The following is a 23,194-nucleotide window of genomic DNA, read 5'->3' as shown; positions in this document are numbered from 1 at the left end:
ACGGTAACATGTGGAGCTGTTGCGGGGCCGATGACAAGCGCTGGCACAGGAATGAACAGAAAGAATGCTTTTCTTTCTGTGTTGGTGTCACTATAAATCCTTGAACTTATATGTTCCTGTATTGTGCAAATATGTAATATTCTCTTGACTGATTAAAGTTATAATTACAAGGCATGTGTTGCGTAACAGGTCCCCAAACACAGTTCAGTGATTTGAAAAGGGACGCTATCCTGCACCTCGTGACAAGATCATTAAACTTGGAGTTACAATCGTTACACAGGTCCTCTCTGTCCAAGTTAAGTGTACTCATGAGTACCTGAGAGCTGTTTATCAGTTCAGCCGCGATTGAAGACAAAGAACACACCCATAAGTCACACTCTAACCTCTTCCGCTCATTTTCGTCTTGGTGCCTGGAAATTTAAAGTAATACACACAACTCTATTTACGTTGCTTCACAACACTTCTGCGCTCTGCCGTTGTGGAAGTGCTCGTTTGACTTCCTCCGCTCCTTTCCCGTTGCTTTGCTGTTACCATCTCTTCATCTGAGAGTCATTTATTATGGAGATGTTTTCTCTTTTGCATGGCAATAGCAGAGCCCTGCCCATTTCTGGAGCCAATGATGTTTTGTTCTGTTGTGATGTGCTCCCATCTGGTTTTCAGTGAAAATGCATCACTCCATTAACATTGCCTATGATCTAAAGGATGCTTTAATCTAAGACTATAAACTCCACTTAATTACATCCTCAAAAAGAGCTATATTTGTATAATGCAATCACACAGGGAGCACATCCATTTTGGCAAATCCAACATGCCTCAAATGGCTCTGGAATGTGTTTACTTTTGTCTTCTGTTCTGATCCGAGAGTCATATTTGGACGTCCAAGGCGCCGAGTGATATTTGTGTTTTTCTGTGGGTAAAAAACATTCAAAGTTGATACATATGAGGTCCTATTTCTCTTCAGCAAAAACAACCATAACAATTGAGTTTAGGGGAATCTGAACGGACTCTCTGTGTGGCACACTGATGACTTTATGCTCGACCTTTCATGCCTCTCTCTGTATAACCTCCAGTCATATTCAGAATTGCTGCCTGTGTGCATTGTGCAAGTTTCCATTCGTAACAGTATTTTTCAATAATTTAAAACTTCAAAGGAAAGCAAGATGGCCTGTTTTTAAAGTATAAACAAAGATAGGATTCATGATGCATGGCAATTTCTTTTGACGTGGTGCCACGGTCAAAAGATCATTAAATTTGGCAAATATTTTAAGTGAGTTTTTTGTGTGGTGGTGGTGTCACTGATATTATGTCTAATAACTTGGCTCTGATGACACTATTGTACAGGGTTGCCAGTTTCTTAGATGACTCCATAACCTATTAATATTATTATTATTATTATGAAGAAGAAGAATAGTTTATATTCATAGTGTTATTTGTAGTATTACTATTATTGTTTTTGTTACAATTATTATTATCATTATTTTCTCTGGAAACTCAAAAACTAAATAAGATAGAGAACATCTAAAGGAGTTATGGGAAATGACACAATTCCATTTGTTTGACTAGCAAACGCCTTGAGCTCTTTTTGAGAGGAAACATGTAAAGACCTCTTTCAGATGACAGCATTCTCTGAATTGTCCATCGTTACCAGGAAGACCACGGACATGCTCACTAAGTTACACACTTAGTTTTCCAGTACAAATTAATTTTAATTTGTGTCAGCATAACAGCATAAAATAAATGACTAATCAGCTACATAAGTCTTAGTTAATCAAGGAATCATAAGTATATGTTTATAGAATATTAGAGAGAGAGAGAGAGAATAATTAATTGAAAAATCATGAAGGAGATCTGATTCGGCAAAACAATAAATCAAGTAAGGTCAGAAAACTGAAATGAAGCCATCTTTAACATAATACAATCTGAAATGTTGATGTCCTGCGTCATATCCGGTGTAAACGTCTCACTTCCTGTTTCATCCTCCGTGTTGCGCAACAATGGCGTCCTGTATTGTGGTTAGTAGTTTCTCTGTTTTAATGTCAAATTTGGCATCATTTACTTTATATTGTGGCCAAATTAGAGCCACGAGAAGTACTTATTTTCAGGGCGACGTTTCATGTCGCCTCCGGAGAGTGTTTCTGTTCCGCACTTGTTGTTGTCGTGGCGCTAAGCTAACCGATGCTAGCTAACGTTAAGCGAGGTTTAGACCGTCGGGTCCGTCAGAGGCCACACCTGGTCCCTCTCGTTGATAACGTGGATAACGTGATATCCACACATCACGCTAATAATAACGTTATCTGTCGGTGTTTCCAGGAGTCTGCTACGGCCACGGGAGAGGAGGAACTCACAGTAACTCACGCTTCCCAGAACAGGGAAGCCAGCCTACGGAAATTTAGAGAGTTGCATTTCAAACGGGTGAGTGTAGAGTTTTTTTAACTAATATTTTATTTACGTTATAGAGGCAGACTCTTACGTCAGTAGCTACATGGCTGGAGGTTTACTCCCGATGTGTCCCCTGTACACACCTGCGCGCGCAGCATGACGTCATGTGTTGTCTTTCTTCCCAGAATGAAGCGCGCAAGCTCAATTACCAGGAGGTCGTGGAGGAGGACAAGAGACTGAAACTCCCTAAGAACTGGGAGGCGAAGAAAGCCAGACTGGAGTGGGAGCTGGCTGAAAATGAGAAGAAAAAAGTATTTATAACCTACAGTGCTTTGGATGTTACAAATAAGGACATCTGTATGTTGACTTTAAACACAGATGACACACGGTTGTCATCTCATCACATTTATGTGAGATGAAATCTCTCCTTATTTCTGAGGATCGGCGTAGATCGTCAAAGGGAGAGGTGCTTTTGGATAAAAATTTATTAATAGGTCAAATAGAAGTGACTGTGGTTGTATACAAATCACTTTAGGTATTTAGTTCACACCCTGTCTTTAATTGATGCGCCCCAATAATTCCATATACATTGCACTCTGGTGATGCATGTATTCATATCTCCTAAGATAATTATAGCGATTCAATTGGTTCCTTCTTGGGGATAAATACATCTTTAATACCACAAACTCAATATATGGCCAGTGTACTCATGAAATAGCAATTAATTTATACATGCGTAACGCGTCAATGTTTTTCTTTCAGGAATGTGCTGACAAAGGGGAGGACTACCAACGAGTGAAACTGCTCGAAATCACCGCTGAAGACGCAGAGCGGTGGGAGAGGAAGAAAAAGAAGAAGAACCCGGACAAAGGATTTGCAGGTTTGTAGCCAGGATCTCCCGTGAAGACACGAGGCAGTGTGCAGCGCACTGTTTGGTTGCACGTGTCATGAACTGTGAGTGTATTCAGTGCTCAGTAGAGCCTAGATCTCCACCTGGTGTGTCTGCAACGGCCGGTGCTGTATGTGCAAACCCCCGTCTTGTGTAGCAAAGACTCAAACAATCAGCGCCGTCATGTGTTAAACACTTGATACAAGCTTTCTGCCCCCGAGCAGCTGCTGAGTGGCAGTGATGCACTCGACAATGTTCTGCTGATAAAAGGGGTTTTGAGAAAGTGTGAGTGACCGCAGCCAAAACTGGCAACTAAAAATATTACACCGCGAGATTATCTGTGGACAAACGCAGAGGTGCCCCATCGCTCCCAGGCCGAACAGAAGGAGTTAATAAACCTGTCGGCATGGTCAGTTTATGTTTAATTTGTCCATTTTTTTACTCAGGATAATGCCATTTGATATTTGTAATCTTATTTCTAAAGGGATTCTCCACCAGCACCACATTGTTTTGTTTTCATCCAACTTTCGATTGGTGGAAGGAACCAAAAGGATGTCATCTTTTAATTACACGACGCACGTTGGCACCAACCTCATATTCACTGAATTAATAGAGCTCAATGTACAGACGAAAGACTGGATTTTTTCAAAGAAATCTAAACTAATTACTCATGTCTTGATCAATCAAGGGGACGTGTATACAAAAGCCTAATAGTCATTCGTTGTTTAACACACTGAAGTGGTTGTCACTGATTGTATTGACTCACTGATTGTATTTACTCTGAATCTTATCGTCGCATCAGGAAGTAACAAGGAAGCAAATTATTTCATTATTTCAAACTGTTTTATTTTCGGAGTGACGCTACAGAACCAAAGTCTACTCGTTCAATAAATTGTAATTTAATAGTTGACTCTTGAGGAAACAAGTGGTTCACTGTGGCATGTTTTTCTGTTGCTGCCTGAATCCTCTGGAGCGGCAGTGAACACGGCAATCGTGGTTTGAGTGTAAGGACCTCTCTGGGATGTTAATCATCTTGAACTGCTCCTAATTTAATCTCCTGGGAAGAAGAACAAAAAGACTTCTCATAAATATGGCTGCCATCTGTTCCATCAAAAACCTCCTCTGAATTAAAACCTCTGGGGAGAAAATGATCACCAGAGGGGCCTCAAGAGAGGAAGGGAGTATGAAAGTTGTCTCTTCATCCCTAACCAGCCGCAGGTTGTGTTGCTGAGCCTCGTGCCTGCTCGCTGTTTGTTCCGGTAATTATTATGAACTTTTTTTCATTTCTCTCCGTCTCACACAACGTTCTGCAGGTTATGCCGAGGCCCAATTCCGACAGTACCAGAGGCTCACCAAGCAAATCCGACCAGACATGGAAGGCTACGAGAAGCAACGGGAGGTTTGGTGAGTGACCCCCGCCGGCTTTTGCTGTATCTTAAAAAAAAAAAACTTCACCCAGATAGACGGACGGCTCAACATGCATGAATAAATCTGGGATTGCTCTATTTTGTTGTTGTTGGTGCATTCCCGCTAATGGGGCCATGAGGACGATGGCGTGGGACGTCTCTGACATTAGGACCGTAACTGTGAAATCTCCAGTTAAGCTAAATGAATTGTAACATAACTGCAGGTTATTCCCCCTCAAGAATGACGGTCATGCAGAATTGTGATGGATGCACAGACACATTTCCCCCTGTGGCCACATTATCTTCTTTCATTGGGATGAACATGATCACAATGATGGAAGAGAGAAGTCACTTCTTCAGTACGTCCAGATCCTGATGCGTGTCTAATTCCTTTGCTTCTCCTCCCCAGCGGCGTGGACTTCCACCCCACGTCCAACAGCCTGATCCACGGCACCCACGTCCCCACAAAGCAGGGCATCGACCGCATGGTGGAGGACGTGGAGAAACAGTGAGTCACACGCGATCGAGCTCGGACGCCTCAGCCTCTCCCAACCCCCGCATTCATTTGGCTCCCTCTCAGCCCGACTCACTGGGCAGACCGCGGAGATAAATCCTCCTCCTCGCTGGCGAGTGTGGCTTTAACCAGGCCAACAAGCTGGACACCAATGGTGAACTGTAAATAAGGCAGGTCAATAGAATTGAACCCCCCCCATCCATTACTTTTATTCGAGGTTAATTAGGATTCGCCCTCAAAATGACCGGTTGTAATTCAATTACTCGCCCCGTGTCGGCTTGAGTTCTGAAGGGAGCCGAGGAAAGCCGTGATGCATTTAAGCAATAAAGACTGTGGCAGCTGTGTCTCTGCTCTCCACCCTGACTCCCGCTCTTCTGTCCGTCCAGCTCCTTTATGGAGACAGCCTCAGATACACAAACACCTATCAGCTGGACTGATTACCAATCTGATTAGCAATCAGTCCAGCTGATGACAATCAGACACCGTTCCCTGAACCACACCCCCGCTGCCACAGACACCTTTTGAATTGAAGGTTCTACGGGGTGAATAATTGATATAAAAATGATCATTTTGTGGGTGACGTATTTTTTTTAACAAAACATATTTGGTATTTAAAAAAGACAGTGGGTACATTCAGACCTTTCTTTCCACACTGTTCCACCACAAACGCAGTGTGAAGAATGGAAATATGAGATTATCTGTCATAATAAATTATGTGTGAAAGTAATGACTTTATGACCTCTATGCCAATTTGGAAGAGGGGGATGTTTTTGTGCGAGCCGTGATCTGAATACGAGCGCCCCCCCCCTCATACAGAATGCCTCTCTCTGGGTCCTGGTCAAGCGGGTACGATGCTACTCCACCTTCAGAGTCCCTCACATTGAACTGACCGCCGCTTCAAGCGGTTTAGTTCATCCACTGGTCTTGAGTTGGTGCCCTGGCTTCAGAAGGCCCCTCTTACCCTTTTGTTCCCCCGTCTCCCCCGGAGCTGTTCTATATGTGAGACGGCTTGAGGCTTGTTTTAGAGACGCGACTGTGGGGCATTAGACAAGGACTCTGTTGCCAGGCTATGAAGCACAACAATGCTTTGAAGACGCAGCGAATGAAGACTGGGAGCTCGCAACTTGACAGTATTTTCCTCAAGCATGCATGCGTTTTAGGTTTTCCATCGCCACTCTCCTTGCCAAATTTAAATGCACACCCCTCGAATTATTGCCTGTAGCCAATTATTGTTATTGAATATGCCATGGGTGGTGGCCATGCTGGGCTATGAAATCCCCTCTAAGCTGCCTTCTCTCTTTTTTTTTTTTGTGTGTGCGATTGTCAGGATAGAGAAGCGGGCCAAGTACAGCCGCCGCAGGGCCTACAACGACGACGCCGACATCGACTACATTAACGAGAGGAACGCCAAGTTCAACAAGAAGGCGGAGCGCTTCTACGGCAAATACACGGCGGAGATCAAACAGAACTTGGAGAGAGGCACGGCTGTCTAGAGGGTCCGGTCACCTGCGCCCACGTGTTCAATCTACTAGAATACGTGTATTGAAATGCTATAAAGTAGACTCTGTGTTGCAAAGCGCTTGTCGTAACATTTTTATATGATGCTGAAATTATTGTGAGCTGAGATAATTCAGTCATCTGTAAGATGTGTGATATCTTGTACAGTTCTTGAAGTTAAAAGAACTGATAATTGTACCCTTTCTTTTTAAATAAACCACATATAGTTTACCTTGTAGACTTTGTTATTTGTTTGTCGGGGTAACTGTGTGGTCTCATGACGGGAGACGCTGGCGGAGCGTGAGAATGAGTTTCTGTTGGCTCGGGGCACATGGAGCCCGACATGCCAGCCTCCTTTTAGGTGCACAAAGGGATAAAAGAGCAACAAGTGAGCAATTGAATTTATATATTATCATCCACATCTCAGTCTAACGAACTTGCCCCGAGCTGCGACATGAGCAGGAAGGCCTTGTGACTGGAGAAGAGATCAAGAGACAACAACACCGGTTCCCATGCAAGTCCTCCACTTGTGTCAGAGTGGATGTCGGGGCATTGCCCCCCCCCACACACACACACACACAGTCACTGAATCAAACACCATGCTATACATATTTATAACAATCTGTTAGATCTAATCCGGTGAGTCAATAGAAGCTGATCCTCCACAAAACACAGACGGGATCCCTTTAAAGGGCGGTGTGCAAAGTTGTTTCCTTTTTACCGATGACAGACGGCTTCAGACGATGGCTTTGATACCTCGCTCTGCTCTCCAGCTTTTAGGGAGTGGATTAAACGTTCCAATGCAGGATTGGGATATTGTTTTGGTTTTATCTGATTAGCCCGTGGATGTTTGCCGGGTACTCGTACAAAAAAAACAACTCTGCATAACTGACACTTTTGATTCTTTCAAGGCCAACTGCCTGTTTTAAAAGAGTTGCCCTGTAACACATAGATGGGTTTGATTTAAGCCCAGTGAGCAGAGGAAAATGTCTGGATAATTAATGAATGTTAGCGGGAGGAGTTGTTTCCAGAGACCGGACGGCGGTGACGTGGCATCGATTCATTTTACCAACCGAGAATAACCAAATCCGATGTGATGACTCCATGAGTCCTGTGAGGATGACTGTGGCACTGCCTGCCACATCAATGATCTCTATCACAGGAACAGGGCCCCGCCCTGCGCTCCAGTTCCACCGACACGGGGTGTGTTTGTACGTCTTATCTCCTGTCAAAGCAATTCATCAGGATTACAGCTCCGCCTACAGCAGCAGACACACAGTCTGGGGAGTGAGGCGTGATTTAAAAAATGTCAATCTTTTTTTATTACAACAGATTGAGTGACATGCATCTAAATGTATTACCCGCTCACTTATACTTATCTCACCTAAAAAGTTACCTGTTGGCAATACAACACTGTTTTAATGCGGGCTGAGAACACACACCTTTAGGGTAAGTACCACAGTAACCACAACAGCAGGATACATCAGGTCACTCAAGAAGGAACATGTATAAATCACGTGTTGGCAGACAATCATCAGCAGCTGAGTTTCCACATTGTGACAGGTGTGTTGTGCACAGCAGGAAGAGCACAGGTGTTACTAATGATGTTAACGACTGCCGTTTTGCAGTCCCAACACGTTATGCCCTTTAGCAGGACCCCGACGGCTAAATGGAATTCAGCAATGGTTAAGTTTATTATTACCTTCGCATTGAAAATGCGGAAGGTAATGTTTTGATCGCCTTGTATTTATTTATTTATATGCGTGTTATTCGCATAAGTAAAAAAGTATTAAACTGAATCGCATGAAATTTGGTGGGATGATTGGTTATTATCCGGGGACCATTTGATTAGATTTTGGGATGATCGGGTCAAAGGTCAAGGTCATGAAAAGGTCAACATCTTTTTACCATGGCGCGGTCAATTTATATCCAATTGGCATGCAACTAATGCCAAAATGTTCATAAGTCAATGCCCAATCTTGTGATATGCGAAGGTATGCGCTCTACCGAGTGCCCATTCTAGTTCCTACTGCAACAACTCAGAAATATCTGCCATGAAAACTAAATGAGTTTCCATTTTGTCTCCGAGTTCATGTTCAAATCAAAGCTGCTGGCGGTGATTCACGTCTCTAAAACGTGAAGCATCCCCTGAAGACAAGTGAGAAGGACCACACGAATGGAAAACGTGATAATACTGACACCGTGTGGTCATACAGAATGCAGCAGAAACGTGGCAGACGTGTAACTGGCAGAAGGGCGAGGATGGACATTGTGTGTCATGAGGCAAGCCTCCCCTCTGGTGATGCAATGAGTGACAGAAATAACCCGAACAACCTGAAAGCAAAGCACCAAAATGGAAGTCGGGCGGGATTTATTGCATTTACATTGTGACTTTGTCCGTTAGCATGAATGTTGTATCCTTGATTTTGAATATATTATTTTAAAGACTGGTCTACGTACACATCATTAATCTTTACCCCACTGGAATATCCAAGCTCGCCATAACTGGTAAATTCAGTGTTTTCCTGTATGGGAATTGAACCTATTCATTATTAGATGTTAAAATCCATTTTTAATCTACATGTAATTTAGTAGTTTTGGAAACTGAAGCCTCAACTTCTTAAAAGCTTTCCCCCCCCCCCAAATAGTTATTTGATTTTCAAGATGCAGACACAGAACAGAAACTTTTGTAATCAAATAAATATCTTTATTGAAGCACAGTATACAACAATGGGAAAAAACAAATAATCCCACCTGATCGACTTCTTCACTTCTTCCCACAAAAATCTGTAATAAAACTTCTGCCATAAAAAGGTCAAACATATGTACAAAAAAAAAATATGTATGTATAGTATTCACAGGGTCCATGTACTCTGCCACACTAGTGTGACATGGCAAGTGCCTGTTTGCGAGCACTGGAGGCGTGGCCTGATTTGACTGGCATCCAGTGGCCATACGGCTTCCTGCTTTCATAGCTGTCCACTCTGGAAGTTACCTTAGCGCCAGATGGAGCTGCCCCCGTTGGCTTCAGCACAGCGTTCTGAGGGGACATGGGAAGTATTGGACATTAGAACACATAAATATAAAAATATCAACAGGAAACTAATTTAAATCAGGAATATGCTGCTATTTTATTCACTTACATTGATGCTGAAAGAGATGGTTTTCCTTTTTGGGGACATCCTCGAGCTGAACACATCATCAGGATCTTCATCACTCTGTTTCAAAAAGACAAGAAGACCTACCTAGTGAGACATGCGTATATAACGGATTGTGTGCTTTGACAGTTTCTTTGTTAATTTAGATAGATTATAGTTACCATTACTAATATTGTAAAGCACTGCATGGGGATATATTTAAGTTTGTTTCAACACCAACACAGCCCCCTCCCCCCCAATCCCACTGCTGTCAAAGACTTGGCACCATCATTTAAAATCATCCTACAAGGACAGACATTGAAACACACAAAAATGTAAAATGCAAAAAGAAACGAAAAGTATCGTAGTAAAAAAGGAAGTCTTCTCTGTCTACAGTGGCAGAATGATGGCGACGTAGGTTTCCCAGTCCTCAGCACACGGCTGATGAACCAACTTATCTTTGGAGAGTTCTTCGTCTGTTTTTAGCTCTCTTGACAGGGATAGTCACTATAATGCAGTCCACACGCCTTTGCTCCATCAGCGAGTGAAGGATTCTGCTAAATAACAACGACCCATTTCAACTTCAAGCATAAACACATTGGAAATGTCAAAATTCTACTACCTATATCAAGTGGAGTCAGTGTAATACAATATCTGAATGGATCATGAAGCGTCTATGTGAGGAATTAGCATTTATATCGACTGTGTGCACCATGTCTGATAATCTGCAAATGTGTTTGTTTAATTGCTAACCTCTAGTTAATTTAAGACTTTGTGAACATTTCAAGGATTATCAGATAAACTTTCACGCAAACACGTATTGTTGTCACCTAAGTCACATGACAGCCCTTTAATCCCAGGTGCCGATGAGTGAAGGAGACCACTGTCATGTTATCTATGAAACAGGAATAAATACAGAGTGTATGTATAACCTCTCGTCCAAAGGTTAACACAAGTCACAAGAAATTGAACAACATAGCCCTAAAACTAATCAATAGACACCTGGAGACATTGCAACAACGACACAGGAGATCAGGAAACAGTAACTTTGATCAAATTAAGAGACAGCTAGGATCAATTTATGATTATTCAATGACATTCTCAACACGCCTTACCTTATATTTATAGTCGTCCTAGATGGGGAAAAACGGCTGTGCATTTAATAAAAATAATCTCTGAGAAAGCCTTATGTTAAAGTGTGTATCGTGTTCAATGTAAAGCGGACCATCACTGTCAGACACCCACCTCTGATGGAGTCTTTTCAGGGTCTTGTCTCACCCATGTCCCCGACAACAGCCGTTTGGACTCCACCGCCTGCTCCAACAGGATTGGTTTCACATTCTCGGGAAGTTCAAGCATTTCCGCTCCCGGGATCGTGATAGCAATGGCCTCTGCAGCCTCGACAAGGATTTCTTTATCTGCGTAAAACACAACAAATGGAAGATGTATTCACATGTGCAATATAACATTTAATGTCAAGTATATTCCCATATCAAATCAACTCACCATCCAAACTCAAGTTGACCGAATGCTCTGAAGATCCGGACCTTGAGCCGTTGTTGCTGGGCGGGGACTGGGAAAACCTGCTCACCTCCTTACTCTGCCGGCTCTTATGGCTGGTTGGCCTGGAGTGGGTTCTGTGGCGTCGGCTGCGGGAGTGTCTGGATGGCGAGGGTGAGCCCGAGTTGTCCTTGTGGCGCCGTGACGGGGATCGGCAAACACGGCCAGACCCGCGATGGTTGTCACAGCGACAGCGGGAGGAAGACCTGTGGCAACGGGGGTGAGAGCGGGACCGGTTGCGGGAGGGGGACCTGCTGCGGGACGAAGACCGGTTGCCTCCCTTGCGGTTGTGGCGCCTCCTGTGGCGGCCAGCGCTGCCGCTTTTGGACCGCGATCGGGGGCCAGATGAAGGAGCGCAGTTCTGGTCAAATTTGACGTTGATGCCATCGCTCTGACTAACGTGGATAATCTCCAAGTGAGAGTCACCTCCCTTGGCCATTTTTGTATTTTCTGCCACGAGCTGAAATGAGAAATGCGTACTTTAAAAAAAACATTTAAAAAGAAATGTGATTAAAACAAATAGACTACAAAGTAACAATATCGCCCGTCGTTATATCTGGTAGAGAAGTTCCATTATAAAACCACCCTTATCCTGCTATGTGTCCCGCCTGTGGCTGGTGTTTCATAACATGGCGACTGGCGCAACGCAACAGCTCGTTGAGGCCTTCTAGAAACGCCCGCACGACTCAAGCTAACGATAGCTATCCATGCTAACGCTAACATCTGTTATCACTCCAAAAGACGACATATGCAGTTCGTTTATATATCGTGAACAAACAAACGTCACATTTATATTCACAAATTGAAAATAAACATAGCGTTAACTGATGTTAGTTTGCCAAAAACAGCTAGCCATGCTAGCGGAAGTCACGGGTCTTACCAGGCCGACTGGAGCGTGAAGCCTTTGTTCCGATACCGTCGATGTTCACGCTATAACGCTAACGTTGTGTCAAAAGACTCACTTACTTAAACGTATAACAAGAAGATTGACGCATAAAGCTCAAATGTGGTAGAAATGTGTTGGTTTGTTGCTGGATATTAGCGAAAACTAGACCGTTTTATCTTCCTTCGAGGTTGAACGAACTGCCGCCTTCGCTGGTGTGGGGGACGACGGTTAGCGAGTGGGCGGAGTCACGGCGCTGGAAAATTCCAGTCACGTGTTGTTGTTCGTGTCTTGGGGAGCTTTTGTTTTAACGACACCAGACATAATGGCGGTCATCATAGGTCTGCGGTAGGAGCAAGAAGCAGTCACAGTATACGAGCCATGAAGACCAAATGAGGAAAAGATAGTGTTGGAAATCTATCCTGTTTCAAAAAGTTTTGACGAATTCAATAATATGGTCCGACCTGTTGTTTAAGCAGTGCGACACAATGTTTGAGTTAAATAAAGTAAAAACCCCTTCAGTGCCTGCCATGTCTCCAGCGCTGGTGTTAATACATATATCCATTATATTATTTTGTAGCTCTGTACCAGATAATCTACCTCAGATGTTTGATGTTGGATGTAATGTTTGCTCAATTTGCAATGTTTGTTCTACCTCCTTTCTGTCTATAAACCAAAGTATTTATAGTTATATAAGGATATGTATACCAATAACTGTATATATTTTTAGATTTGTTTAATTTAATATGTGCAGCCCTGTGTACCTGGACCGTGTAACATTGCAACTTGAATTATTAAAACACATTCTTTTTATAGCCATAATTTTTATTTAAAAATAAAATAAATAAATAAAAAATACATATATCCAAGATCGATGTTCTCTCCTGTCATGAAATACAAAAAAGACTAATTTAACCAGCTGTAATGGTCAAGTATGTGAACACAAGATATGTATCCCGTTTATTTATCACTGTTGACACAGTTTAAAGTCTGTGTTTCGGTAATGCATTTATAAAATTCCATTAACAATACATTTCGTGCACATTATTATGAGCAAGCTGCGAGCTCCTCACGTGCAACTAAAGATCATCATTATTATGGTGGCATTTCCCTTTAAATTGGTTTCGACATCGGCAGGCAAGCGATCTCGCGATATTTGTATAGAACTTTGACTTCTGGTTACTCCTGTGCGTCCCGCCTCAATCCCTAGTCTCCTCTGGTCCCGCTAGGCTAAATAGTCGCAGATTGCGTTGTGCAACGCAGGCCAACACTTGGTGCAGAGATGGACATCCTGACTGTACTGCCGTCCAACTTCGGCTATGCCATATTCACCTACCTGTACAGCTGGATCATGCTGGGCTACTTAGGAGTCAAAGTCGGGGTCGCCAGGAAGAAGTACGACGTCAAGGTAGTTCGGTTTTACTTTCGTGGGAAATAATCTAAATAAAGTATACGTGAACACGCATAGTTGAAGTGTGAGGGTTTTTTGTACACTGGCTATCATAGTATGTGTTTTTCTTCTTCTTTGCAGTATCCCACGATGTACAGCGACAAGGAGCAGGTATTCAACTGTATCCAGAGAGCACACCAGAACACACTGGAGGTGTACGCTCAGTGGCTCGTGTTCCAGACCATTGCGGCTCTGGTCTACCCGGTATGTATCATTTGTACACCTGTTTGCCATGCTATTCAGGGCTTACAACTATATTTATTTAGACTGCTACATGTTGTATCTGACTTGTGGGAGGGGCAATCAACCCTCATGATCTTTGGCACCAATTCTCCAGATAGCAGAGTCAGAGTGATAAAGCACTTTTTTTCTTGGTCAAACTGAATCACCCTTGCTCTTCCCCCTAACTGACTAATTATTTGTTTATGTGTTTCTAGTTATCAGCATCGGTGCTGGGGGCTATTTGGGTGACAAGCAGGTTTTCCTATGCCTGGGGCTACTACACAGGAGGTAAGACTCACATTCTGTTCATGTCATGTGACGGCCTTTAATGAAGGACAAAAATACCCTGAACACAGGTCACTCACTCTTTTCATCTGTCTCACAGATTTTTTTACAAATATTTCAATGTTTACATAATAAGATAAGATAATCCTTTATTAGTCCAGCAGTGGGGAAACATGCAGGTTTACAGCAGCAAAGGGGTAAAGTGCACACAAGACTTAGTAATATCAAAGTAATATAAACAAAAGACAGTACATAATGCATTTAAAATACAATATTATGTAGTAGCCGACAAATGTATGCAATAGTACATGTTTCAAAGTTATACAGTTTCATTGGAGGGGACCGTAAGGATCACAACGCAATCTAGCACTGCCAGTAGTCAAAGAGGTGACAGTGGTCGCCGGAGCATTTTTGTTGCTACTCCTCGCCCAGTTTTGTTTAATCAATGACAGAATATGACATTGAGCAAAAGATAATATTTTTTTTTTTAACCCTTGTGTTGCCTTTGGGTCATTTTGACCCGATTCAATGTTTCACCCTCCTGTTACCTTTATATTTACTAACATATTTTACCCTTTGGGTTCAATTTGACACCAGCAATTAAAACCTCCAGAAAATTATTAGAATTAATATTGTTTTCCAAGTTTAAGTGTGAGGCACTTTATGTTTGTTTGTTGACTACCGAAAGAACACTGACATTAAACATTGAATGGGGTCAAATTAATCCTAAGGCGGGGGGAGGGTGTAATATTGATTCGGGTCAAAATGACCCTAAGGCAACACAAGGGTTAAAGCATTGCATGGGGTCTGAATTATGGTAATTGTTCAAGTTACAAGGTTTTACAACAGTCGTAGTCATATGATGTACAAATTACATGGTTTTACAACAGTCATAGTCATTTAATGTATTATCAGCACCATTTTTATTTTAATGTCAGATATTCCCATGTAAACAAGTTTAGTATTCATTGTTTTTTCATATAATTTCGCTTTGGTGAAAAGTTAGCATTGTTCTGTTTTCTGTTTCGTTCCAGATCCGGCCAAGAGGATGTATGGCGCCTATGGCTACATTGGATACTTTGGTGTCATCTTTCTGTCCATATCTGTAGCCTTGCAATTGCTTGGAGTCTTTTAAGACGATTGTCATCTTGTTTAATCATTTATACTGTCTTGCGTGGACTTTTCAAATGTGTAAACTTAAAAGTAGTTGTACAATGCTTTATATACTGATTTCAAATGATGACGCTACACATGTTTTTGTGGACCACTAACTTGTGAATGTCTGTGTGATCATCAATAAAATGAAGTCGATGATGCGCCCCCGAGGCATTTTCTCTTGTACCCAGTTCATAGTTGGAGGATTTACTATTTGTGAGCAATGAAGGGGTGAAAAGGCCCCATGTGACTCACATGACGTCTCGGATGAGATTATATAGCAAACGGCTTCATACCTCTGTTCAAGTTATTTTTGCAATCAATAACAGATCCAAGGAATGTTCTGTTGATTGTGTCAAGTTCATTCCTCTGAGATCAAGTCTACACTTTTCTCTCTTGTTTCAATAAACAGCATATTTTAAACACGCTTTTTAGCTGCTCTGCAACAGCACCAGTGAAACACAGATAAAGCAAATATGCCCAAATTCAAGGAATTTAGATGCTCATAAATCCATTAACAACATCTCTCCTTAGTCTTTTGTTATTATTCAGTTACTAATTTTATTAAATGAAAAAATGTATAGTTCAAGACATGTTTTAGTTCCAAATGTAACCTACATTTTCTTTGGAATTCACAACAAAATCATTTTGTCGTTTGGCTGTAACCTAGGTAACACCATAGGTATATGGGGAAAAGGGTAGCACATATATTGAGTACCGTATTCTAAAACTTGCGTTAAATCGTAGAAAATGTCCATTCGCTTGTGATGTTGCACGAATTCCAATTTTATTCACAACACCCTGAACGCAACGAAATTGGTTCCCTCACCAGACGAGTGTGGGTGTGAACTGCGCATGTGCATGACCGAGCTCTATCGGAAGCAAAGTCTGGCTTAACGAGGGGCTTCGCATCAGGAACCAAAAGATAACAGGTAAGAAATCCTTACACAGAGCGACATTAACGTGACGACCCGGTGATTCCGGCGGCTCGCGTGTCTCGGGTCGTCACCGCCGGTGTCTTTTGAGTTTTACGCTGTTATTTCAAGCAACTTCGTAGCGAGAAGAAACCTTCAAGGAAATGTTTGCTAATACCAGCAGCGGTGAACAAAAGAAACCGTGACGAGTCGACACAGCGATGTTTTTAAATGTCCTGTAAAGTTACGCTGTGTTACTTCGACAGCCTTGTTTTGTCGAATGGCGGAGCCGTGACGCGCTGTAGTGTGTCGCTACAGCAGTATAGTTGCTGCTCGGTAAATAAATCTTGTGATTGAGCATCACCCTACAGAGATTGCGCACGCACCGAGAACGTGAGCGCACGTTGTTTTTCAGATAGAGGGGGTGATGGAATGCGTCTGTTTATTGCTACACACAACAAGACATGTGTGATGTCGCGAAGAGCTTTTGTTGTGTTCCCCACTTGTGATTGTTTTTTCCCTAACGTTGTTGAACGTGACGCCCTTTCCTCCGCAGAGTCATGTCGGGTTTCCTGGACGGGATCCGGTGCGGAGACTGCGAGTGTAACGTGGACTGGGGAGAGAGAAGAAACACGATCGCGTCCGTAGCCGCTGGAGTTCTGGTAGTACCCTCATTGTGGTTGTGAAAGGAATGATACATATAGCTACAGGAGGGTTTTTTAGACAGGCACTGATTTGTCTTCCTGTTCTGTATCTGCCGCCTCATTGTTGTTGTGGGTTCCTGCTGTAAGGGGCCAGGATGCAGATTTACAACACGTTTGTTGACACTCGTGTTCATGCTGAAGCCCTCGGGCTAACCGTGTATCTCGTTGCAGTTCTTCACCGGTTGGTGGATCATCATCGATGCGGCGGTGAAATATCCCGACGAGGGCCAGTTCCATCATGCCTATCACACCTGTGGAGTCATCGCCACGGTGGCCTTCCTCATGTAAGGCACACCGTGCTCACTGTGGTGTTCTGCCACGGCGGAAATGTTTCAATCCGTTGGTGTTTCTTCAGCTCACCGTGCCCCAGGCCTCTCATCTCTCACAGAGGTTGATAGTTGTTATCATGTGACCCACATGTCCACTCACATTAAGACTGGTGGGTGTATATTGGGGAGGTAGAGGGGGCGTCGCCCCCCTCGGTATCTTGACGTCAGCTGTGCCAGATACTTTCTCAATCTTTCACCAACTTAACCATCTCGATGACAACTGAGCCCCTTTAGGGCTGTTGGACGGGGCTGATAGCTTCTGAAACAGCTGGTGATGGTAAAGTGTTGGTCATATTAGTATTTACCAGCTCGTTGGTTTGTGAGTGTAGTCCTCCAAACAGTTCTCCAACAGTATCCAGCCAACACCATGGGGTCTGTCAACATAAGCAGTGGGGCACGAGTAGTTTTGGATATGCTTGTAATTATTGTGTTTTTTTGTCATCCTCTCATCGGACACCTCCAGGATAAATGCGGTTTCAAATGGCCAAGTGAGAGGAGACAGCTACAGCGAAGGCTGCATCGGACAGACGGGTGTGTATGATGAACTCCTCGTCCCGCTGGACAAAGACTTCCTCACCAACGCTTAATTCTTCCCATTTATTATGATGGTTTCCTCGATGTGTGTTTTAACTCTGCCACAGCTGGGTCCTACAGTATTTGCGCCCTAATTTAAAAGTGTTTTTCCTCGTTCAGCCGTTACGATATATACGTGTGATAAAAATACAAACCCATCTCGCTATCCCTGTGCGGCGGCGCCCAGTAACGCACGCTTTCTTATCTGTGTTGTGCAGGCGCTCGAGTGTGGCTCTTCATCGGCTTCATGCTGGCTTTTGGCTCCCTCATTGCCTCCATGTGGATTCTGTTTGGAGGATTCGTAGTGCCTCGTGAGTCCCTTTGTTTCCTTCTCTCTCTCGCAGCTTGCACTGGCGGATCAGTTTCAGGGTATGACAAAGTGTTGTACAGCCCAACCGTGAACAGTTCTCTTCATCTATAATGTGGCGCTCTGTCAAATTGTAAATGATCCTCATTTCCTGAGCTGTGCATCGGTTGTCTCTTGCAGAAAAGCCCGTCGTGTACCCCGGCATTGCCGTTTTCTTCCAAAATGCCTTCATTTTCTTCGGGTAAGTTGGTGTTCCTCCGCCGGCGTCTGGCATCAAACTCATGCTTACACTTTGGCCGCGTGTTGTTTGGAAGTATATGTCTCTTACACTGTCTTCCTGTCCTCCGATCAGGGGTTTGGTCTTCAAGTTTGGACGTACGGAGGACCTGTGGCAGTGATGGACCACTGTTTATACACTCTGCTTTCTATCATTGTATGACACAGGATGCTTTTGTGGCTATCCACTTTATCTAAACACCTTTTTAGCTTTACAATTAACATTTTTAAGTTATATTGTTTTGCAGTATCATGGCCCGACCAAAACAAAGTTTCCGCCAAATGTTTTTTGAATATTTTCCAAATGTGGCACAACATATTTAAAAGTGTCTATTTGCACTCGGACTTTGTTGTCATAGTGTTTTACAACTAATGTGTAACAACATGTATTATTTGGGAAGCTTTACGTCTCTGAACGGTCCACTTTTCCTTGTTGGGTAGACTTACTTTTATGGAATCCTTTAATTTGAACAGTCTTTTAAGTGGAAACAACATAACTTATTACACATCCTTCAGGGCCATATTTCATAAAACTGTACACATTTACGGAGTGTAACCATACGGGGTTGCTTGTGTGTTTCCTGGAATAACAATAGGTCACAGCTCTTGCAATTTGCAGTCGTCCAGATGTATTGTTGTCGGTGAATCAGCTGACACGATGTCGACTGTAGGTTGTCAGACTTGGACCTGAGATTTGTATGCGACTGTAACATCCATCTGCTTGTGTAACACCCGAGCCTTGAGGTCAGTTTATGACGACCACGGCAGCATTAAACGGTGACGTACCAGGCAGAAAAAGAGTCTCGCATCCATGCTTCCACAGTTCCAACCAGAGTTTGATTTAATTTAATTTGTATCCCAATCTTTCTCGCATCAGAAAAAAAAATCTACTAGCGACTTTGCGTTAAAGTAAGAGAAACTGTATGAACTGATATACCTCACACCAGAAATAGTTTGTTCTTCTGGAATCCACCTTGGTCCACTTCCTTTTCCGTCCTCTTACTTCTTCACGGCAAGATGGGGAAACTGCGAGACATGAAAACATTGTTGACCCGTGCTGATTTAAGATTCTACCGTAAGTATGACGCAACACAATACAGAGTCCTTTGCTGTTGAGTCATTCATCATGATAATTGATCTTTTCTGTGCCGTGAGAGAATTATGTTTAGCTCGATATTTGGTTTTAAGAATAAGTCTTGATTGCCTACCTCCCAGAAAGCCTGGTCATCAAAACATTTGTTGTCTTGAGGCGGTCTCCAGAAGTTCCACTTGAGTAGGAGCCCTTTAAACAATGACGTAGAAGTAATTAAGGTTACAAAAGGCATTTATACGGTGTAGATGCAGCTGTGGGGGTCCTCTGAGGTGACCTGCATTTCACTAAAATCCGGAAAAGTTAAAGTTAGACACGCGCCGGGTCCAATTTCCCTGTTCATGGCATTATTTTGCGACTGAATAAAGATTGGACCTCCTGTCGTCTTTGATTGTGCCAGACGGTTAATAATAGACACCGTACTGGGGAGAAGGCTTACCGGTCATGAGGCCCAGGCACAGACTCAGACTGATGGTGATGAGGAGAGAGCAAATGTGCAATACGGCAAACCGGACCGCCCTGCGAGACAGAGGACCGATTACTCCGGGCGTCGCCCCTCCTGTGTGTGTGTGTCGTACGGCGGGGTGCGCTCTTACACCGTGGGGTCATCGCAGGCTTTTATCTGCAGGAGGAGGTGGGCCAGCCATCCCAGGAGGCCGGGGAGTCCGTGAGTGCTCAGGAGAGCACGGGTGTCATGGCACTCGAATGCAAGAAGCATGTGCGTCTGCAAAAGTAAGATTTCAGGACTGTAGCTGTGCAGGGCAGATGATTTACTTAAGGGGGGGGGGGACCACCTTGAGGTATCGGGATCCAATGGTCGACAGAACAGCAGCAGTGAATCCGATTGTCATGGCTTCCCATGGCTGATGGACCGCTGACATGGAGACCCCGACAGCAACGCCCCCGGCAAGGATGCATGACTGCATGTGGATCTGACAGAGTGGAGATATACGTCCTGTTATGAAGTAGAACTCATTGGTTAAGGCACCGAAGCAGTTACAATTCACTGCAGCCAACAATGACTCCGGCTATGAAAGAGAACAACGATCAGGTGTCAGAATACCGGGTGGAGCTTCCCCTTGGGGCTGGAGAGCACAGACACAGCTGCTGCTGTGACGGCGCTGACAGCCAGGGCCAGGTAGGTGCTGCACACGGCCCCCAGCTTCCTCCCCGGACTGCGGTGGTCCACGAGAACTGAATTAAAACTGGGCCAGAACATCCAGAGAAACACAGACCCTGGAGAACAGAACAGATGACATGGGATTCAGACTCTTACTAGTTCAGCGTTTGAACTTGAATCTCCAGTTGAACAATCCCACTTGCCAAATTAAATCCCAATCCGGCAGCAACTTCAGAAAACCCTACGAGCCCATCCGCTTTACCCAACATGGAGAATAATCCTGCTTGGCGGTCAAACTTCTCCTTTTCAAAAGGCTGCAGGGATCCTTTCCGAAACAGGATCCAGGTCAGCGCGAGTCCAAAGAAGGCCCCGAAGGTGTGAAGCAGCATGATGCTGTTCACCGCCGGGACCTCGAGGTAGAACGGATTCAGATTCAACTTTATTGTCATTGCACAGAGTTCAGTCACCAGGGCAATGACATGTAGTTTTACATCTGACCAGAGAGTGCAAAGAAGCAGAGCAGATGTAGTCAACAGTGGAAATGTACAAATATAGAGAACGCATCATTCTAAGGCAAATGATGAACTGATGGAAAGGTGACATGCCCGATGGGAAGTTGCTCACCATCAGCAGAGTCTGGAGGAGCCATCGATTCAGGACGAATCCTGACACCTCCAGCAGGGCGATGAAGACGAGGTGCACCGGGTTGGTCTTCCCCAGCAAGGCTCCGATTGAAATGAGGGCCGAGGCCGCGCACATCTCAGCTACCACCAAGCTGAATTAAAACATTGAACATTAAAACATTGAACATTTAACATTAAAACATTGGCCATTGTCTTACATAAGATCTGTGAAATGTGGATATTGGGTTTGGAGTACTTTGTGAATTTTATTGTTTGATGCATCTCGCTTCAATTTGGTGACACTTTATTTTGCTGTATACAAGCTTTAGATGAACTGTGACAAATGGATTCAGTAAGATCATTTGTGTGAGATAACATGTGTGACGTAACATTTTAAAAAGTGATCAATATGACCGTCTCAGCCGGTGACGCACCTTCTCAAATCTACCCTGATCTTTCCCCTGTAATACCAGAGCTCCATCCCATTGAGTATGACGGCCCACTGGGTGGCCATGGCGGCTACGAGGAGGTTGAATCCAGTGGCGCTGTAGCCATACCGCACAAGAAAAGTGCCCAAGAAGCCAAAACCTAGAATCACCATCACATTCACATCCTGGAACTCTGCAAAAGAAAAGGAAATAGTAGAGGCGCAACCAGTAAGTTAAGCCTTCTCAGATACTTGAATCACAATACAGTTCTGCACAGAGTTGCGTCGGCTACGTTTCGGCTACAAACCAACTGACAATCGACGACCAGGTCATCTGCAGCTGCATGATTGCTCTTATCACAACTGACGAGCCTCCCCATATGGATTGGAGTTTTGTTCTTTCCTTTAGCTTTTTGACCTTTTTATAGCTTCAAAATTATGTTTTGTTGATGAACTATTCACCTTTCAACCCCTGTTGCCCCCCCACACCCCCCCACACACACACACACCTCCCTCATCCATCCAAACTCACTACTTAGACCTACCTGGGTAAGAGCTGCTGAAGGTGGTCCCATCTGCTTTTATATTGCTTCCGATCTCAACGTAAAGGGCATATATGACGATGAAGCCGATCTGCAGTAAGAGCAGCAGCGGTGCCAGACGGGACCGCAGACTCGGTGCGTACCGAGGAGCCATCGGTACCGTTCCCTGCACCCTTCACTCCAACTGATGCGAAGTGTTGAGTGCAGGGCGCAGCCCTCAACACGTGCACGTGGTTTTCTTATTTATCAGCTGCTTGCCACGAACTCGTCTTTCATGACTGATATCGGACAGAATCATCCACTCGTTACAGCTCGGTGGAGCAGGTTGGTTCAATGACTGCATGAGGGAAGTTTATTTGGATACTTAAAAGAAAAAGGCTTTAGTCATTTCAGCCAGAAAGCAAGAATCTTAAAACAAATTTCAAATGGATTGAGGTCCTGAAACATAGCTTTTTATGAAAGTAGTCGGGTTTTTGAAAATAATGTTTTTAAGAAGAAGGGACAGAACAGTATTAGCCGATAAAAGTACATTTAGACAACATAGAGAGTTAGCATTAATTATTTGATTGATTGACACCCTAACATTGATATATATATATATATATATATATAATGCCGCTTTATTATGGACATACAGGCTAAGGTTAACAAAAAGCCATTGATAAAGTTCATAATATTAAAAGCAACAACTGCAAGCCACACTTTCGGTGCGCGTACATACACATACGTCAAGCTGGTAACAGAACATAGATGGCATTCAAGGCCTCGGGGCAATTCTATCAACGAAGCACAATAAAGGGTCTGATATAAATAACCCCCGTATGCTGGAAGTTTTTTTGTGTCTCACACAAAGGGAATTCTGTCCCAAGGACTGCATGTTTTCTGCCTATAATAAACCTAAGGCAACAAAAA

The 23,194-nt window shown here is 43.6% G+C and overlaps 5 protein-coding genes across 7 annotated transcripts; 3 read left to right on the top strand and 2 right to left on the bottom strand.

Moving 5' to 3' along the window:
• The first annotated feature begins 1,965 nt into the window (after positions 1-1,965).
• syf2 (SYF2 pre-mRNA-splicing factor) lies at positions 1,966-6,916 on the top strand. Its single transcript, XM_056426345.1, has 7 exons — positions 1,966-2,012; positions 2,311-2,412; positions 2,565-2,690; positions 3,142-3,259; positions 4,582-4,672; positions 5,084-5,182; positions 6,516-6,916. The coding sequence occupies exons 1-7, from the start codon at positions 1,995-1,997 to the stop codon at positions 6,679-6,681; spliced, it is 720 nt and encodes a 239-aa protein (XP_056282320.1). The 5' UTR covers positions 1,966-1,994; the 3' UTR covers positions 6,682-6,916.
• Positions 6,917-9,367: 2,451 nt separating this feature from the next.
• On the bottom strand, positions 9,368-12,487 carry rsrp1 (arginine/serine-rich protein 1). The gene is made up of 5 exons (XM_056426092.1): positions 12,263-12,487; positions 11,329-11,842; positions 11,068-11,240; positions 9,829-9,903; positions 9,368-9,725 (listed from the first exon to the last, which is right to left on the bottom strand). The coding sequence occupies exons 2-5, from the start codon at positions 11,819-11,821 to the stop codon at positions 9,567-9,569; spliced, it is 900 nt and encodes a 299-aa protein (XP_056282067.1). The 5' UTR covers positions 11,822-11,842; positions 12,263-12,487; the 3' UTR covers positions 9,368-9,566.
• Positions 12,488-13,462: 975 nt separating this feature from the next.
• mgst3b (microsomal glutathione S-transferase 3b) lies at positions 13,463-15,538 on the top strand. Its single transcript, XM_056426094.1, has 4 exons — positions 13,463-13,673; positions 13,797-13,919; positions 14,153-14,225; positions 15,257-15,538. Exons 1-4 carry the CDS (start codon positions 13,548-13,550, stop codon positions 15,355-15,357), a joined length of 423 nt encoding a protein of 140 aa, XP_056282069.1. The 5' UTR covers positions 13,463-13,547; the 3' UTR covers positions 15,358-15,538.
• Positions 15,539-16,201: 663 nt separating this feature from the next.
• tmem50a (transmembrane protein 50A) lies at positions 16,202-18,825 on the top strand. The gene is made up of 7 exons (XM_056426093.1): positions 16,202-16,309; positions 16,848-16,953; positions 17,167-17,279; positions 17,788-17,855; positions 18,116-18,208; positions 18,385-18,445; positions 18,557-18,825. The coding sequence occupies exons 2-7, from the start codon at positions 16,852-16,854 to the stop codon at positions 18,600-18,602; spliced, it is 483 nt and encodes a 160-aa protein (XP_056282068.1). The 5' UTR covers positions 16,202-16,309; positions 16,848-16,851; the 3' UTR covers positions 18,603-18,825.
• A 465-nt stretch (positions 18,826-19,290) lies between these two features.
• On the bottom strand, positions 19,291-22,477 carry rhd (Rh blood group, D antigen). 3 transcript variants are annotated; one of them, XM_056426088.1, is made up of 10 exons: positions 22,286-22,466; positions 21,748-21,934; positions 21,315-21,465; positions 20,953-21,100; positions 20,634-20,806; positions 20,365-20,502; positions 20,167-20,294; positions 20,010-20,089; positions 19,689-19,762; positions 19,291-19,506 (listed from the first exon to the last, which is right to left on the bottom strand). In XM_056426088.1, the coding sequence occupies exons 1-10, from the start codon at positions 22,434-22,436 to the stop codon at positions 19,480-19,482; spliced, it is 1,257 nt and encodes a 418-aa protein (XP_056282063.1). In that variant the 5' UTR covers positions 22,437-22,466; the 3' UTR covers positions 19,291-19,479. The 3 variants fall into 3 exon arrangements, with proteins under 3 accessions (XP_056282063.1, XP_056282065.1, XP_056282066.1); XM_056426090.1 differs by having other exon boundaries at positions 20,953-21,004; XM_056426091.1 differs by lacking the exons at positions 19,291-19,506; positions 19,689-19,762; positions 20,010-20,089 and having other exon boundaries at positions 20,173-20,294; positions 20,365-20,525; positions 20,894-21,100; positions 22,286-22,477.
• Between the last annotated feature and the right edge of the window lie 717 nt (positions 22,478-23,194).

The sequence above is a fragment of the Pseudoliparis swirei genome, chromosome 11, assembly GCF_029220125.1.
Source record: "Pseudoliparis swirei isolate HS2019 ecotype Mariana Trench chromosome 11, NWPU_hadal_v1, whole genome shotgun sequence".
Classification (NCBI taxonomy): Eukaryota; Metazoa; Chordata; class Actinopteri; order Perciformes; family Liparidae; genus Pseudoliparis; species Pseudoliparis swirei.
The sequence above is the reverse complement of the archived record's forward strand: the minus strand, read 5'-3'. Positions and strand labels throughout refer to the sequence as shown.

Coding starts and splice junctions, on each gene's coding strand:
- syf2 (XM_056426345.1), top strand. Junction 2,691..3,141: donor CTGAAAATGAGAAGAAAAAA/GTATTTATAACC, acceptor TTTTTCTTTCAG/GAATGTGCTGACAAAGGGGA. Junction 5,183..6,515: donor GTGGAGGACGTGGAGAAACA/GTGAGTCACACG, acceptor TGCGATTGTCAG/GATAGAGAAGCGGGCCAAGT.
- rsrp1 (XM_056426092.1), bottom strand. CDS start 11,821: ATGGCCAAGGGAGGTGACTCTCACTTGGAGATTATCCACGTTAGTCAG. Junction 9,904..11,067: donor CTGAAAAGACTCCATCAGAG/GTGGGTGTCTGA, acceptor TTTTTGAAACAG/AGTGATGAAGATCCTGATGA. Junction 9,726..9,828: donor CCATCTCTTTCAGCATCAAT/GTAAGTGAATAA, acceptor ATGTCCCCTCAG/AACGCTGTGCTGAAGCCAAC.
- mgst3b (XM_056426094.1), top strand. CDS start 13,548: ATGGACATCCTGACTGTACTGCCGTCCAACTTCGGCTATGCCATATTC. Junction 13,674..13,796: donor GGAAGAAGTACGACGTCAAG/GTAGTTCGGTTT, acceptor TCTTCTTTGCAG/TATCCCACGATGTACAGCGA. Junction 14,226..15,256: donor CTGGGGCTACTACACAGGAG/GTAAGACTCACA, acceptor GTTTCGTTCCAG/ATCCGGCCAAGAGGATGTAT.
- tmem50a (XM_056426093.1), top strand. CDS start 16,852: ATGTCGGGTTTCCTGGACGGGATCCGGTGCGGAGACTGCGAGTGTAAC. Junction 18,209..18,384: donor TGGAGGATTCGTAGTGCCTC/GTGAGTCCCTTT, acceptor TGTCTCTTGCAG/AAAAGCCCGTCGTGTACCCC. Junction 18,446..18,556: donor AATGCCTTCATTTTCTTCGG/GTAAGTTGGTGT, acceptor TCCTCCGATCAG/GGGTTTGGTCTTCAAGTTTG.
- rhd (XM_056426088.1), bottom strand. CDS start 22,436: ATGGCTCCTCGGTACGCACCGAGTCTGCGGTCCCGTCTGGCACCGCTG. Junction 20,503..20,633: donor CCAAGGGGAAGCTCCACCCG/GTATTCTGACAC, acceptor CCACTCTGTCAG/ATCCACATGCAGTCATGCAT. Junction 19,763..20,009: donor GTGCCTGGGCCTCATGACCG/GTAAGCCTTCTC, acceptor CATTGTTTAAAG/GGCTCCTACTCAAGTGGAAC.